This window comes from Eucalyptus grandis, chromosome 4, assembly GCF_016545825.1.
Source record: "Eucalyptus grandis isolate ANBG69807.140 chromosome 4, ASM1654582v1, whole genome shotgun sequence".
NCBI lineage: Eukaryota > Viridiplantae > Streptophyta > Magnoliopsida > Myrtales > Myrtaceae > Eucalyptus > Eucalyptus grandis.
This window is the reverse complement of record NC_052615.1, coordinates 20,281,420-20,298,171: the sequence shown is the minus strand read 5'-3', so window position 1 is coordinate 20,298,171 and position 16,752 is coordinate 20,281,420. Positions and strand designations below refer to the sequence as shown.

Below are 16,752 nucleotides of genomic sequence, written 5' to 3'. Positions count from 1 at the left end.
TCGACCTCGACCTTGACCTCGTTGACCTCTGGCAAGCTTCGTCGGCCATGGGCAAGGCTAGCTCGAGGCCGCCCAAGCCATAAGGGCGGCCTTGTGCTAGGTTGGCGAGGGTCAAGCCTCGCCAGCCTAGAGCGAGGTAGCCCTTGCGGTGGCCTCTAGCGAGGGCTCAAGCCTCACCAGTGGCCGACGAGGCTCGCTAGAGGTCGGCAAGGTTGACCTCGACCTCGTATGCTATTCGCCTTTAGCTAGTCACTGAGGTCCAGTGGCTGGCTAGAGAAAGGAGGAGGAGAAAGAAAATAGAAAAGGAAAAATAAAAAGAAATAAAATAAAAATATTTTTAAAATATTATCAAAAGTTGTCAATGTTAGTGACAATCGTGCTACATTAGCCGACATGCGCCTAATCATCAAAATCTGGCCAAAATTAGCAAGAAAGAATTGAATTGACACAAAGTAAAAATGTTTATGACTAAATTGTCTCCTATAGAAAGTTTGTGACTAAATTGTCACAAATGCAAAATGTTTAGAACTTCTTTGACATTTTTCCTTGGAAAATTGCCTAATCAATCCTAAACCTAATGTACAATGTTAATTCAATCCCCAAAACTTCCAATAATGCCATTATATTTTTAAACCTTTGTGTGAAATTCTAATATAGTCATCCTAATCAATTTTTGTGAGAAATTGCTAATGAAGTGATCTAGTTTTTGTCCGCCATCCTATATGCACATCGCCATATCAGCAATTTATTGTGAAAATTAGCTAGAATGACTTAAATTGGAATTTCATGAAAAGGTGAAGGAATAAAGTGTCAAAAGTAGATAGTTTATAATTGAATTGGTATTTATAAAATAGGTTTATGATTGATTGAAGAATTTTCCCCCGATCACATGTTTAATATACAACCTTTTCTAGTTCTAGGTTCCCTAAATGTTCTAATGGGGGTACTCTTCAAAATAAAAATGATTCACATGCATGGGTCTAAGGGCTCAGTTTTTGCCTCTTTCAATTCAGCATGGTTTCTTGAATAAGCCCCGACCATGTTCGTCAACCGTCACATATAGTAACATAATAGTTCTGTTTTGGATTATATGAAAATTTAGTGAGAATTCCTATGTAGTACGATGATGGATATACTACATTTGATCTTCTAAATTAATTTAACGACCTTGTTGATGAATGTAATTAGGCCTCTAAAGATGTAAGTCGTATTTGATGTCCAATAAAATTCTGTCACGTTATTTAATAAATCAAATCAGTTTATCGGTGTTAGTGTACTTAACTTATGGTAAGAGTGGAAATGCTCCGCATTAAATTTAATAACACATCCATGATAAAGCACCTAGGTCCTAGGATCGGAATGCGTTCTTCGAGATGTCTGATATAAAACTATCCAACTTGGACATAAATGATGGATCTTTAGAGAAAGTAGGAGTAATAGAGCTACGAGGAAAAATAGTAAGATATTGCCACTTGCCAGAAACCTTTTTGGGGATTAGATGCTAATCCAACGGGGTTAATTAGGCTCAAGGAAAAGTGCTGATCAGACTCCATAGTCTGTCAATAAACTGTTACTATCCGAGCAATATGGACGAAAATTGAGGTCAGAACGTGCCAAAATGAGTGTGAAAAGAAGAAATACTTAAATGATGTGAACAGAATTTTACTTTATTAAATGAAAGCATTGTTTGATTCTTTAAGAATATGATATTCTGATTGATGAGTCGCATCTTTATTGAATGATGAATTTGACTAAAAGCTTGGTGTAGGGACGATTTAGCTCTAAGTGTAGATTTTGACTTTCACGTCTTATAAGGAGGTAGGACAAAAATCTAAAAATGAGTATTAAAGTAGGAGTAGAATATGACTAACGAAAAAAAAATTCACCCCTCATTTGGATTATAATATATTCACGCGTACTACTCAATATTTAAATATAGTAGTAATGCAAGACTTTACTTTAATGGCTTCTCCTCCATGTTGAATTTGTTCCAAGAACTACAGTGACCATCTTGATCTTGTTATGAACCTCTGACTTCCTAAATCATGTAGATATTAATGTGTAAACAATTCATCATGACACATGTACTAATATACATCCACCAAAGTGAACAGCGCAGATCAAAGACTGAGCTCTGTGTTCCATCTTTCTTGGTTTGACTTTGGAGAACTTGATAGCTTCAATGGCTAACAACAATGAAGAGACCCAAGACCAAGAAGTACCGAACAGAGATCACACAGGAGGAGATCAAGAACAAGAGGAAAGATGTGCAGTGGAAGAAGTGGCCTTGATCGCAGGAGAAGATCAAGAGCAAGAAGAAAGATGTGCAGTGGAAGAAGTGGCCTTGGTCGTGCTGGAGACCGACGACCGGTCACTTCCGGTGATGACATTCCGCGTGTGGGTCCTCGGCCTTACATCTTGCGTCGTCCTCATCTTCCTCAACACCTTCTTCATGTACCGGACGCAGCCGCTGACCATCTCGTCCATCCTGATGCAGATCACCGTGTTGCCCATCGGAAAGTTCATGGCCAGGGCTCTGCCTGCTAAGCGGTACCGGTTCTTCGGTTACAGCTTTACCTTGAACCCAGGGCCTTTTAACATCAAAGAGCATGTTTTAATCACCATCTTCGCAAACTGTGGAGTGGCCACAGGCGGAGTTGATGCTTACTCTATTGGACCCATCACGGTAATGAAGACTTATTACAAGCAGAACTTGAGCTTTCTCTGTGCCCTCATCATCGTCTTGACTACACAGGTACAACTCATTTTACTGGTCTTCCTTTGAGTAGCTGCCAATCCTAGTTTCCTCTCACTTTTTTTTTGCATTTTTCGTCGTTGAGGCATGAGTTCAAATCATCAAGACTTATGATTTCATTTTACGGCTTACCAGATATCTAGTTACCCAGTGCGCATCGAACCCAGACTTTCTCATACCTAACATGAAACAATGAATTAGTTAAAAATGATTATAGGAAATTGTTTCTCCCATTCCAAAACTGAAGGGGAAAACATGTTCTTTATTGATGGAAATGTAGAATTGAATTTTGTGGCACCAGAATTAAGCTTGGCCATGTTTTGAGTGGCTGATGTTTCTGTTGCTGGATGATGCAAATAGTTAGCAGGGTATGGATGGGCTGGAATGTTTAGGAAGTACCTGGTGGATCCTGCTGAGATGTGGTGGCCTGCAAACCTTGCTCAGGTCTCTCTCTTCAGGTCTGTAACTGTACTATTCTCGTCATTCTTACTTTTGTATATGCTTTGAAAGGAAAATTGATTATCCTAGGAAAGTTTTAATGGAACCCATGTGACCCTTTGACATTTCCTAGGATGCATCGTCTCTATGACTATAATTGCGTGGATGGGATTAGGGGTTCTAAATGGTTCTGCTTGATTGTCATTTCACTTGTCTGCTTATCTTGATAATGATTTGCCTTTTTTTCCTTTCAGAGCCCTCCATGAAAAAGAACACAAGTCGAAAGGCCTGACCCGAATGCAGTTTTTCCTCATAGCGCTCGCAGTGAGCTTTGCTTACTACGTGCTCCCTGGCTATTTGTTTCCTGTCCTGACATTCTTCTCCTGGGTCTGCTGGGCGTGGCCCCGCAGCATCATTGCCCAGCAAATCGGGTCAGGATACCATGGGCTCGGGATCGGCGCCTTCACCCTCGACTGGGCCGGCGTCTCTGCCTATCGCGGAAGCCCACTCGTGACGCCTTGGCAGACAATTGCTAATGTTGGGGTTGGCTTCGCTGTGTTCATATATGTGGTGGTGCCTCTGTGCTATTGGAAGTACAACCTCTTCTACGCTCAGCGATTTCCCATATTCTCGAATCAGCTGTTCAAGTTCGATGGGCATAAGTACGATATCACCAAGATATTGACACCGAAATTTGATCTTGATGTAGCTGCTTATGAAAGCTACGGGAAGCTCTACCTAAACCCTATATTTGCATTATCAACAGCATCAGGATTCGCTCGCATCGCTGCTACTTTCTCGCATGTGGCATTGTTCCACGGCAGGTAACTTATTTCCATTATTTCCAAGATTAAGCATCTCCAGTTTACACCATACTCTTTGATAAATCGTATTATTTCTCAAACGGTTACTTCTTTTGTATGCTTTGTTACCTTATTTCAGTGTAGAGAGTGACATGATCATGATCAACTAACGCATGCATAGGGTCATGCTACATTTCCATCTTGTAGCGATGTCATAAGGAGGAGCCGAGCCGCAATGAAGGACGTGAAGCTGGACATTCACACAAAGCTGATGAGGCGTTATCAACAAGTCCCTCAATGGTGGTTCCACATTATAGCAGTGGCATGTGTTAGCTTGTCGGTGATGATGTGCATCGTCTGGAAAGACATCGTGCAACTTCCGTGGTGGCTGATGATTCTCGCCTTCGCTATGTCTTGGCTTGTTGTACTTCCCATTGGGGTCATTCAAGCAACCACAAACCTGGTAAAGATATGAAATTTCCTGATGAGCCGATCCTCGTTGTCCTCAGATTCTGAGACAACATTGGATCTGTTGTTAGCCCGGCTACATTAATTGACATAAGCAGTGTGCTTTTTCTCTGCGATTTCTTCTGCAGCAACCAGGATATGAAATCGTAGAACAGATCCTGATCGGTTACATTTTGCCGGGAAGGCCCATAGCGACCTTGCTTTTCAAGATCTACGGCCGATTCAGCTTCGCCCATGCGCTGTTTTTCTTGTCGGACCTCAAACTCGGGCACTACATGAAGATCCCTCCACGCTGCATGTTCACGGTTCAGGTATTTGCAGCACGGACCCAGGGCAGTAAGGCCTTGAGGTTACTCAGTCCCTTCGTCTGATATTTTTTATTCAATATTTGCAGCTGGTGGCTAGTCTAGTTTCGGGCATAGTTAACCTCGCCGTGGCATGGTGGATGATGGGGAGCATCGAGAACATCTGCGACGTCGAGGCGCTCCATCCCGATTCCCCATGGACGTGTCCCAAATTCGCGGTCACGTTCGATAATTCAGTCATATGGGGATTGATTGGCCCGAGGAGGCTATTCGTGCCGGACGGCTTGTACCGGAACTTGATCTGGTTGTTCCTCGTCGGAGCCCTCTTGCCTCTGCCGATTTGGGCGCTGAGCAAGATGTTCCCGGAAAAGAAGTGGATCCGCCTGATAAACATTCCCGTCCTGTCCTTCGGTTTCGCAGGGGTCCCGCCGGCGTCTCCCACAAACATCGCAAGCTGGCTCATCACGGGGATGTTCTTCAACTATTTCATGTTCCGGTACCGGAAGCGCTGGTGGCAGAAGTATAACTACGTTTTATCGGCGGCTTTGGATGCCGGGACGGCTTTTATGGGCGTGTTCTTGTTCTTCGCTCTGCAGAATCAGAACAAGAGCCTGAAATGGTGGGGGACGGAGATCGACCACTGCCCGCTAGCGACTTGCCCGACCGAGCCGGGGGTCGTGGTCCAAGGATGCCCGGTTTTCAAGTAGTGTTGTCCAGGTGAAATCTCGCATGATTCAATAATTTGGTATTGAGAGTTCAGGATAAAGGTAAAATCTGAGGGATTTCTTATTATTCCTTTGTCACCTTGCTTCAGTTTTGCGAATCGAATCGAAAGATACATCGAGGGGACATCGTTCTTGCAGCTCCGATTCTTCGCCATGATCGCGAGTGTCATATGATGTCGATTCGACCAGTGATCCTAGCCTCCAACCATCAAATTATGTTTCTTATTACTAAAGTTGTTTATTATTTCGTAACGAGAAACAATCTTAGTGTTTGTAATTCAGCTGTTCACTACTTTTTGCCTTAGGAATAGCTATACTCCGTTTGATAATCTTTGGCAAATCTAAAGTTGCAAACAGTGATATTGTCATCGAGAGGATAAAACATAATATTAAGAGACAACATAAATTAATCTATCTGTACACCAAAATACTGGTTTCTATCTCTAAGCTGATAATTATCAATTAATGTAAGTGTAAAAAATTATCAGTAAAAAAAAAAATGGTCAGTGACTTGTTTTCCGAGTAGATTGTTGTTATAATACCGATACATTTATGAAATTATGGATTTTTTTTTTAAGTTTGCAAATTACCAATTTTCATATTAAATTACCAACTTTTGCTTGCTCAATAATGCTTCGAATTTACTAAATTTATATTAAATTATCAATCTAAATTACAGTGACTTGCCAATTTTTGTCATATTCTTGTTTGGATTATCAACTCTCATTTAAATTATTTTACAACATTTATATTTTTATTAATTAACCAAATATTCTATCAAATTACCAACCTTTACCTATCTTAGTTAACAACCCCTTACATTTATTAACTCTTTTTAGAGGTTACAACTTAAGTTAGCTTTGCTTATCAATTTTGCTTCCATTACAATTACCACTTGGAATTGGGTTACCAACTTCAATTTGAGTTATTGGCCGTCATTTTTTTTTTTTTTTTGGCAATTGCTCTTATTGTTTGCAAATTTCTTTGGTTGCATTTCTTAACAACGCCTTAAGTCTATCAACTATTTTGAGATATTATTAACCTTAATTAAAGTAGTTTACCAACTTTTGTTCAATTAAGTTCCTTACTAGGTTTGAGATACCAACTCTTATATGAAAATGCTAATTGCAATTTAAAGTGGTTTATCAACTTTTCTCCTAGTGAGTTATGAACTAGTTTGGATTCTTAACCCTCACTTGAGGTTGTTACTGATTCGTTTTGTTTAATTCACCAATTTTTGACTGATCACTCAATTAATACAAAGATTAGTCGCTCAAACATGGGTTGGTAATTTTGTTAGTTGGTAAGAAGGTAGATAAAAGTTGGTAAAAGATGAGAGAATTTTTGTTTTATTAAATATACGAGAAGTTGGTAATATTAGAAAAGTTAAATAAACATATAACTAATTCGATAAGAGTAAATTGTTGGTAAGTAAGGACAATAAGAAAAGGTAACTCACTAAAAGAGTTTATAATTTTAAAAGAAATAATTATTGACAAGCAATTCAAATGAGAATTGGTAACTCAAAATTAATGGATAATTAAAGGAAAGTTGTCAAGTCACAACAAAATGATTAGTAATTTCATATCATAAAATAATCATTTTTAATTTTTGCACAGCATCGTATGTGCTTGCAAGAAGCATTATTGTACTAGTTGAGGTTCGGATTATCAAGAAGTAGAGGTTTGATCAATGGTGTCGTGTTATTCCTGTGGAAATTAATCTCCTCAATTTTAGCAAAAATTCCATGAACTGAAATTTCCAGTTTTATTGATAATATTCAAGAAATGATGAATGCATAGTTGTACGCGAAGAGTCAGATATAATCGTTAATCAGCTTAACCCCAACTCACATCTGATAGTATATCGGAATATAATTGTTTATAGCGAAAAGTAATTATGATAATCAAACATTCCAACTGCAAATGTGAAACTCCTATGACAATGCTCTAGGGTCACCATCGCTTAAAGAAATGAATAATCTTAATTATTTATAGGCAATGGTGTTGTCAGGCCCATTGGATCAACAAGTGATGTATCTTTAAAGTATGAAAAACAAATGTTAAATTGGGGTTTACTATTACTAGGTCAAGCTGATGCTACGCTTGTGAGCCTTGACATTTATCTTGCTATATATTGAAGCATGACTATGAGCGTAGCAAAGCAAAGCTCCAAGCTTAATTACACAAAAAGGTGATATGATGAGAATTACCATCGACTAGGGCGATAAATAAGTTTTATGTGAATGTTAAGAAATTTCATGTCAAAGACTTTTAAAAGTTTTTCCACCCAAATTTTCCATTCTTCCCATTTTCCTTAACTTTTCAAAAATAGCCTAAAAAACTTGACTTTTTATTGGTTCAAAACCAACTCGATTTTTTACTCGACTAACGTCCATGAATGTGCGTCCTGCCATTCCGTTCCCACGATTGATTACATAGCTAAGGCGGTTTGTTTGCTAAGATCACTCCAAATGCGAGACAATGCGTACGAACTAAGCACTTGGCAAGACAACCAATTCCTTGGTGTTTGTCTGTCTGAGTCGAGCAAGTCAAGTTCAGCCTGCGAGCTCCATGTATGTTATCTCCTATGCGATTCATTAAATATTACTTGAGCCTATTTGGTCTTCATAAGGCGACTCTATTTTGGGAACATGAAATGTAAAGAAATTAGAGAAGAAGGCACGCAAACTTTTATTGGAAACCCTTTCAGAATTAAATCGGAAAAAATTATGGTGCCGCACTGAGTAATCTTTTACTTTCAGTTATCAGTATTAAGTTACAATTACAAGAGAGATTATCCCAATAGATAGTAAGATTCTAAGACATATAAAGATATGGTGAAAGTTACATGTAAACCCTTAATAGCAATACTTTGCACTATCAAACTCCATAATCCATCAATCTCTCGCTTAGAGGCTAATATTAAAAAAGGCAATAATCTATCATAGTTTTCCCTTGTCTCTATAACCATAGTTGTTGGTTTCTTAGTGATGACAACATTCATTAATATATCCACTAGATTCCTTATTAGCTTAGTGAGGGTGCCCCTCCCACCCTTGCCAGCCTAGGCCAAGGCGTCGCTCACCCGAGGGCAGTGAGGGCAGCCCTTGGTTGAGGCCAGTGACCTCTACCAACCATTGATAAGGCCCGATGATGACTAATGGAGGGAAAAGGTGAAAAAAAAAAAGAAAAAAATATTAAAATATTATTAAAAAATTAAATCGATATATCATATATATTGATAATTCCAATTAAAATCGATAAGATGGATTTAATTGATAAAATTTAAAAATGTTTAGAACTTAATTAACAAAATTGAAATGCTTATGATTAAATTGGCAAAAGTATAATAAGTTTAAGACGTTTTAGACAATTTTCTCGAAAATTATATGTATATCAATAACAGCAATACTTGACTCTATTTGACTTCACAACTCCATGACTCTAATCTTCAAGGCATAATGTCTGGTGTTTTGCAAGATTGATAGCAATACTTGGAACCGATTAGACATGATTAAGAATTTTAATGGGCACACATGTTTTGGACAACACAGGTTGAGATTCAGACTTAGTAATGATGTAGGAAAGAAAAGGAGCTGTAAAACGAATAAGTGATCTTGAGATCTGCATATAATGTCCATTAGCATATTAAGACTACTTTATCAGATAGAACCATTCAGCAAAAAAATCGAAAAATTGAACAAAGCTCGGATCCAGCATGGCAGGAATATCTTATCATCACACTTGTTGCATCGCTAAACTTATCGGGTATAACCATGCCAGACAAGATCGTACATTATAAAATCGAAGGACAACTGACATTAATTGGCAAAGAAAATGACCCTGACAACTGAGTTTTGGCAGGGTGAAAATGATAAATTTGGCACATTTCATGTCACCAAACTTCCCACTCAGCAGCAAGCGGGGTAGGCTGCAACCAAAGCTGAAATGAACCTTTAGATTCTGATGCTTTACGTATTAATTATTTCATCGTTGTCTAAAATGGCGGTCCCCCACGACAACTGCCTCTTTTTGTTTGTGCTGGACAGTGTTTGATGATCTGAGCCTAGCTAATTGCTTCAAATAATAAAAACAAAGAACATAGTCGTTTTTTTTTTTTTTTTTTTTTTTTTACAGCTTAATTGTTTGAATAGTTAACTATATGTACCAAAGAATTACAGCACAATTAATCTCATTATTTCTCCTATTTCAAAGAATTTTCTTTTTGTGTATCTAAATTAAACATTGGTTTCCCATGCGCGAAATTTATATGATAAATTTATTACCAGTTGTTCTTAACGAGTACCCTTTAAAGTATTTGTTGAGCAAACTTTAAAAAAATTTCATTCTTCAGAAGACTAATTTCGTACATCACGAGAACCATTAATACATTTAATATTATACGATCTTCTTAAATTATTACTTAAAAAAGGATTCCAAAGATACAAGTTAACAAAATCCCCTATTGACATGTCTCGAATCTCCAACATACTTTGAAATCAAGGGTATACAAAATTTATACACACGCGTATATTCTATGTACCAAGTTTTTGCAGTGTTTATTTAAGTTTCTACAGTGCTTTATTTGATTATTTTTATTTTTTAGTCAACCTTTTCTAGTTCTAGGTTTACTAAATGTTTTACGCGGTACGATATACCTATATGGTACTTTCTAAACAACAATAGGGCATAGAAAATGCAGATAATTTCTTATCCAGTCAGATTTTATGCCATTCGACCTTATATCTTGTCGATCGAATACAAACCAAGATGATTTACATGCATGAGTTTAAGAGCTCAGTATTGCCTATTTCAAGTCAGCATGAAAAATCAATTTGCCCAATATATACTCGCAAAGTCAGGTGTGCGTGCGTGTGTGCGTGCGTGCGTGTGTAGGTTTCAATAAAATAAGTATAAAACAGAAGAGATAATTGTGTAATTTTTGTATACTTATCTATAAAAAATGATGAATAATGCGTTAGTCTATTTATAAGATTTATAAAAAAGAAAAAAAAAGAGATATCTATTTAATTTCTTTTCAAAAAAGAAAGGGATAAAGAAAAGAAAAGTTTTTGTTTTAACGAATAGCAAGTAGAGATATTGATAACACACAGAGTTTTATCTAACGTAACATAGATATTATGATATCAATAATAACCAACCAGACTTATGAAAATCAGGAAAATATTATAATTAAATCTAACAAGATATATAATACTTAAGTGAAGATCCCCATGTGTGTGTGTTGAGTCGAATCACATATCAGTGATTAGTTCAAGAGTATATCAGTAATTAATTCAAAGTAACGACAGAGATAATATCAGTAACTAATTTAAAGTAACGATAGAGATACTAAAATTGATCTTTTAAATTGGTTTAGTAAGTATGTGGCAAAATGTAATTAACCCTTCGGATAACCGGGTGTCTGCAACATCTAATAAGCTATCACATTATTTATAAATCAATCTAGATTGTCAGTCTTAGTATACTTAAGACTATTCTTATTTTAATCACGATATTCGCCCATTAGTGGTAAAAGTGGAAATGCACCGTTGTAAATTTAATGACACCCATGATAAAGTACCGAGGTCCTAGGATGGAACGCGTTTTTCAAAATGTCTGATGTAAAATTATCCAACTTGGACATAAAAAAGAAAATTAAGGATCTTAAGAGAAAGTGGAAACCATAGAGCTACGAGGAATAATCATAAGATATCGCCACTTGGCAGACACCTTTTGGCGGATTCAGATGCTAAAAAACGAGGTTAATTATGCTGATTAGACCCTGTAGTCTGTCAATAATTAACCGTCATATAAGCAGTAGAGGGAGAAATTGTGGTCAGAACGTGTCAATATGAGTATAGAAAGAAGAAATACTTAAATGATCTTATATATATATATATATAGATATTCTAACTAATGAGTCGGATCATTATTAAATGATGGATATGTCCGACTTGTTTGAGAGTTCATTATGAATCTGTCACATCATTTAATATACAAATTTAATAAACCTTTCTAATTCATGACCTTAGTCTTATTGCGTGATAGACACTTAAAAATGGATATTACTGCTATGGCTTCTCCTCCATGTTGAACTTATTCCAAGACCAACAGTGACCGTCCTGAACTTGTTACAACTTTGGACGTTCTGAATCACGCGAATATTTTATGTGTAAAAGATTCATCATGATACATGTAACATATATACATCCACCAAAATGAGTAGTGAAGATCAAACACCGAGCTCTGTACTCCATTTCTTGGATTGCCTCTGAAAAACTCGATTGCCTCAATGAATATCAACAATGAAGAGACCCAAGACCAAGAAAAGCCAAACAAAGATCACAGAGGAGGAGATCAAGAACAAGAAGAAAAATATGCGGTGGAAGAAGTGGCCTTGGTTGTGCCGGAGACCGATGACCCTTTGCTCCCGGTGATGACATTCCGCGTGTGGGTCCTCGGCCTGACATCGTGCGTCGTCCTCATCTTCCTCAACACCTTCTTCATGTTCCGGACACAGCCGCTGACCATCTCGTCCATCCTGATGCAGATCACCATGTTGCCCATCGGCAAGTTCATGGCCAGGACTCTGCCCGCAAAGCGGTACCAGGTCTTTGGGTACAGCTTTACCTTGAACCCAGGGCCTTTCAATGTCAAAGAGCATGTTTTGATCACCATCTTCGCGAACTGTGGAGTGGCCACGGGCGGAGTTGATGCTTACTCCATTGGACCCATCACGGTGATGAAGACTTATTACAAGCAGAACTTGAGCTTTCTCTGTGCCCTCATCATTGTCTTGACTACACAGGTGCGACTCATCGTCCTGGTCTTCCTTTGAGTAGCTGCCGTTCCTAGCTTCTGTCACTTTTTTTGCATTTGTCGTTTTCATTCCCTGAGTTCAAACCATCAGACTTACCTTTCTTTTTACGGCTTATATCGTGGATAAAATAGCTTATCTGTTTTGCTAGTTACCCAGTGTGCATCGAACAAGGAGTTTCTTCTAAGTAGCATGGAATTATGAACTAGTCGTTGGTTGTTGGTTTTCTATGCTATTTTTGTTTCTTACCATAAAAAAAATGGTCATTGGGAATGTTGCTTCCATTTCAAGATTATGCTTAAGCACTCGACGAAGATGAAGAAAGAAACACTTTTTTTTACTAATGAAACATGTAGAACCGAATTTCGTCGGACTGTAACAAAAATTGGTGAGCAAGCTTTGAGTGACTGACGGGTGTGTTGCTGGATGATACAAACAGTTAGCAGGGTATGGATGGGCTGGGATGTTTAGGAAGTACCTGGTGGATCCTGCTGAGATGTGGTGGCCAGCAAACCTTGCTCAGGTCTCTCTCTTCAGGTCTGTAACTGTACTTCTCTTCATTCTTTATTTATATATATGCTTTGAAACGAAAGTTGATTAACCTAGGAAAGTTTTAATGGAACTCTTGGGACCCTCTGACATTTCCTAGGATGCATGATCTCTCTGATTTTAATTGCCTGGATGGGCTTAGAAGTTCTAATTGATTCTGTATGATTATCATTTCACATGTCTGCTTCTCTTGATTATGATTTGCCTTTTCTCTTTTCAGAGCCCTACATGAAAAGGAACACAAAACGAAAGGCCTCACACGAATGCAGTTTTTCCTCGCGGCGCTTGCAGTGAGCTTCGCTTACTATTTGCTCCCTGGCTATTTGTTCCCGGTCCTGACATTCTTCTCCTGGGTCTGCTGGGCGTGGCCACGCAGCGTCACCGCCCAGCAAATCGGGTCAGGATACCACGGGCTAGGGATTGGCGCCTTCACCCTTGACTGGGCTGGCATTTCGGCCTATCGCGGAAGCCCGCTCGTGACGCCTTGGCAGACAATTGCCAATGTTGCGGTGGGCTTCATCTTGTTCATATATGTGGTAGTGCCTCTGTGCTATTGGAAGTACAACCTCTTCTACGCTCGGCGATTTCCTATATTCTCGAATGAGCTTTTCAAGTTCGATGGGCAGAAGTACAGTGTCACCAAGATATTGACACCGCAATATGATCTTGATGTAGCTGCTTATGAAAGCTACGGGAAGCTGTACCTAAACCCCATGTTCACGATAGCGATGGGATCCGCATTTGCTCGCGTCGCCGCTACTTTCTCGCACGTGGCGTTGTTCCACGGCAGGTAACTTACTTCCATTATTTCCAAGATTAAGCATCTCCATAAGCATCTCCATTTTACACAATACTCTTTGATTAGTCATGCTGTCGCTCAAATGGCTGCTGTTTTGTATGATTCAGTTCCTTAATTAAGTAGAGAGAATGACATGATCATAATCAACTAACACGGAAAAAGAATCATGCTACATTTCCATCTCGTAGAGATATCATAAGGAGGAGCAAAGCCACGATGAACGACGTGAAACTGGACATCCACACGAAGCTGATGAGGCGTTACAAACAAGCCCCTCAATTGTGGTTCCACATTGTATCAGTGGCAAGTATCGCCTTGGCGGTAATGATGTGCTTCGTGTGGAAAGACATCGTGCAACTGCCGTGGTGGCTGATGATTCTCGCCTTCGTCATGTCTTGGCTTGCTATACTCCCCATTGGGATCATTCAGGCAACCACGAACCTGGTAAAAATATGAAATTTTCCAATGAAGTCTCTTCTCGTGATCTCCAGATTCCAGGACGACATGGGATCTGTGGTTTACCCGGCCACATTGATTAACATAAGCACTGCGTTGTTTTTCTGACTTCTGCAGCAACCTGGATATGAAGTCGTAGAGCAGTTCCTGATCGGTTACATATTGCCAGGAAAGCCCATTGCAAACTTGCTTTTCAAGGTCTACGGGCGATTCAGCTTCGCGCATGCGCTGTTTTTCTTGTCGGACCTTAAACTCGGCCACTACATGAAGATACCTCCGCGCTGCATGTTCACCGCTCAGGTACTCGTGGCTCGGGTCCCCAGCAGAATGGCCTCGAGATTCCTCAGTCCCTTTGTCTGATCTTTTTGTTTCAAGTTTTGCAGCTTGTGGCTAGTCTAGTTTCGGGCACAGTCAACCTCGCGGTGGCATGGTGGATGATTGGGAGCATCGAGAACATCTGCGACGTCGAGGGCCTCCATCGTGATTCCCCATGGACGTGTCCCAAATTCAAGGTCGCCTTCGATTATTCGGTTATATGGGGATTGATCGGGCCAAGGAGGCTATTCATACCGGACGGCCTGTACCGCAACTTGGTCTGGTTGTTCCTCGTCGGAGCTCTCTTGCCTCTGCCGATTTGGGTGCTGAGCAAGATCTTCCCTGAGAAGAAGTGGATCCGCCACATAAACATTCCCCTCCTGTCCTTCGGTTTCGCGGGGATCCCACCGGCCTCTCCCACCAACATCGCGAGCTGGATCATCACGGGGATGTTCTTCAACTATTTCATGTTACGATACCGAAAGCGCTGGTGGCAGAAGTATAACTACGTTCTATCGGCGGCTTTGGATGCCGGGACGGCATTTATGGGCGTGTTCCTGTACTTCGCTCTGCAGAATCAGAAAACGGACTTGAAATGGTGGGGGACGCAGATCGACCACTGTCCGCTAGCAACTTGCCCGACCGAACCGGGGGTCGTGGTCAAAGGATGTCCGGTTTTCTAGTGGTGCTGTCCATGTGAGATCGCATGTTTCAGGTAATTAGGATGATTTGGTAGATTGCTGATCCGTTTTGTGACGTTCTCCGTACATGTTCGATACTTCATGTGAAAATAGAGGAATTTCTCGTCCTTCCTCGGTCACTTAGCATCTATTTTGTGCATTGAATGGAAAAATATATCGAGGAGACATCGCCATCGTAGATCTTTCGACTGTTCATCGTTATCATGAGTGGAAAATGATTGTTGATTGACTAGTGATTCAGGTCTCAACCATCAAATTATGTTTCTTTGGTGAAACTCGTTCATTTCTCATAAACAAAGAAACGATCTCACTATATTGGAATTCAGTCTTGCACCCCAATGGGACCTTCTCACTTGAAGTTGTTTGCTACTTTTTGCCTCAGGGACAGCTGTACTCAACTTGATGATCTTTAGGGCAAATCTAAAGTTGCACATGGTGATTTACCCATGTGCAAATCTAAAGTTGCATATCTAAGACACCGCATATACTTTTTGTGGACAGACACCGCATATACTTTTTGTGTCGTCCACTATGGAGCTCATTTCCATGTTGATATATTTCAATGTGTATTAGTAAGTGTGAAAAACTATTGTTGAAAAAAAAAACCATAAATTTTTTTTCCCAAATACCTTGTTGGTAAATTGCCAACACTTTCATGAAATCACCAAATTTTCTGTAGCCTGCGAATTACCAATTTTTCTATTAACTTAGTGATATTTCTATATAGAATTTACTAATGCTTTGAATTTAATAACTATTCTAAAAAATTATCAATCTAAATTTGGGTGACTTACCAACTATCATTTGAGACCAACTCTCATTTGAATTACTTACTAATATCCACATCTCCATCTCCTTTAAAAAAAAAAAAAAAAATTACTCATTGTTGTGTCAAGTTACCAACTTGAACTTGCCTTAGTTAGAAACCTTTTATATTAATTACCTCTTTTAGAGGCTACCACCCAAATTGCTTGGAATTACCAATTTTTCTCTCATTAAGTTACCATGTAGTTTACTGTCGTTTTTTTTTTTCTCATCAACTCTTCTTTTTGTTTGCAAATGTTCAGTTGCATTATGAGTAAAGCCTTAACTTACCAACTCTTTTTAGAAATTATCAACATTAATTAGAGTGACTAACAAACATTTCTTCAATTTACTCACTTACTAGTTTTTTTATTATTAACTCTCATTTGAAATACTAAATTTTTTCTTTTATTTTTGTTTAATTTTTTATCAACTTTTGTCTATCTTTCGTTACTATGCCTTAGTTTACCAACTCTTATGCAAACACTAAATTCAATTTAAGGATTTATCAACTTTTCTCTCAGTTAGTTATCAACTAATTCTGGGTCCTTAATCCTCATTCGAGTTAGTTACCACAATTATTTTGTTTTGTTTAATTCGCCAGTTTTTCTATTGGGATACTCAATCGAGAATTAAGTTGGTTTGTCACTCGAACAATGGTAATTACATATAACAGCGGGTAAATTTAAGACGTAGTAAGAAGGTAAATAAGGTTTATAAAATTTTGTTTTATCAGATATAAGAGAAATTTGTCATTTTAAAAAAAATCGCATAATTTTTCCTACTCACATAAGAATTACTAATTAGTAATG

The 16,752-nt window shown here is 38.8% G+C and overlaps 2 protein-coding genes across 4 annotated transcripts; both read left to right on the top strand.

Annotated features, from left to right (window-relative positions):
• The first annotated feature begins 2,025 nt into the window (after window positions 1-2,025).
• LOC104428148 (oligopeptide transporter 3) lies at window positions 2,026-5,804 on the top strand. 3 transcript variants are annotated; one of them, XM_010041143.3, is made up of 7 exons: window positions 2,026-2,755; window positions 3,116-3,213; window positions 3,448-4,017; window positions 4,204-4,459; window positions 4,593-4,775; window positions 4,859-5,486; window positions 5,584-5,804. In XM_010041143.3, the coding sequence occupies exons 1-6, from the start codon at window positions 2,183-2,185 to the stop codon at window positions 5,474-5,476; spliced, it is 2,298 nt and encodes a 765-aa protein (XP_010039445.1). In that variant the 5' UTR covers window positions 2,026-2,182; the 3' UTR covers window positions 5,477-5,486; window positions 5,584-5,804. The 3 variants fall into 3 exon arrangements, with proteins under 3 accessions (XP_010039445.1, XP_010039447.1, XP_010039444.1); XM_010041145.3 differs by lacking the exon at window positions 5,584-5,804 and having other exon boundaries at window positions 2,026-2,397; window positions 2,498-2,755; window positions 4,859-5,561; XM_010041142.3 differs by lacking the exon at window positions 5,584-5,804 and having other exon boundaries at window positions 4,859-5,561.
• Window positions 5,805-11,784: 5,980 nt separating this feature from the next.
• On the top strand, window positions 11,785-15,376 carry LOC104428147 (oligopeptide transporter 3). The gene is made up of 6 exons (XM_010041141.3): window positions 11,785-12,307; window positions 12,756-12,853; window positions 13,086-13,655; window positions 13,853-14,108; window positions 14,238-14,420; window positions 14,504-15,376. The coding sequence occupies exons 1-6, from the start codon at window positions 11,792-11,794 to the stop codon at window positions 15,116-15,118; spliced, it is 2,238 nt and encodes a 745-aa protein (XP_010039443.2). The 5' UTR covers window positions 11,785-11,791; the 3' UTR covers window positions 15,119-15,376.
• Window positions 15,377-16,752: the final 1,376 nt, after the last annotated feature.

Excerpts from the sequence above, each read along its gene's own strand:
- LOC104428148 (XM_010041143.3), top strand. The coding sequence starts at position 2,183 with ATGGCTAACAACAATGAAGAGACCCAAGACCAAGAAGTACCGAACAGA. Across the intron at positions 2,756-3,115 it reads TCATCGTCTTGACTACACAG|TTAGCAGGGTATGGATGGGC; the intron begins GTACAACTCATT and ends TGATGCAAATAG. Across the intron at positions 4,460-4,592 it reads TTCAAGCAACCACAAACCTG|CAACCAGGATATGAAATCGT; the intron begins GTAAAGATATGA and ends TTTCTTCTGCAG.
- LOC104428147 (XM_010041141.3), top strand. The coding sequence starts at position 11,792 with ATGAATATCAACAATGAAGAGACCCAAGACCAAGAAAAGCCAAACAAA. Across the intron at positions 12,308-12,755 it reads TCATTGTCTTGACTACACAG|TTAGCAGGGTATGGATGGGC; the intron begins GTGCGACTCATC and ends TGATACAAACAG. Across the intron at positions 14,109-14,237 it reads TTCAGGCAACCACGAACCTG|CAACCTGGATATGAAGTCGT; the intron begins GTAAAAATATGA and ends TGACTTCTGCAG.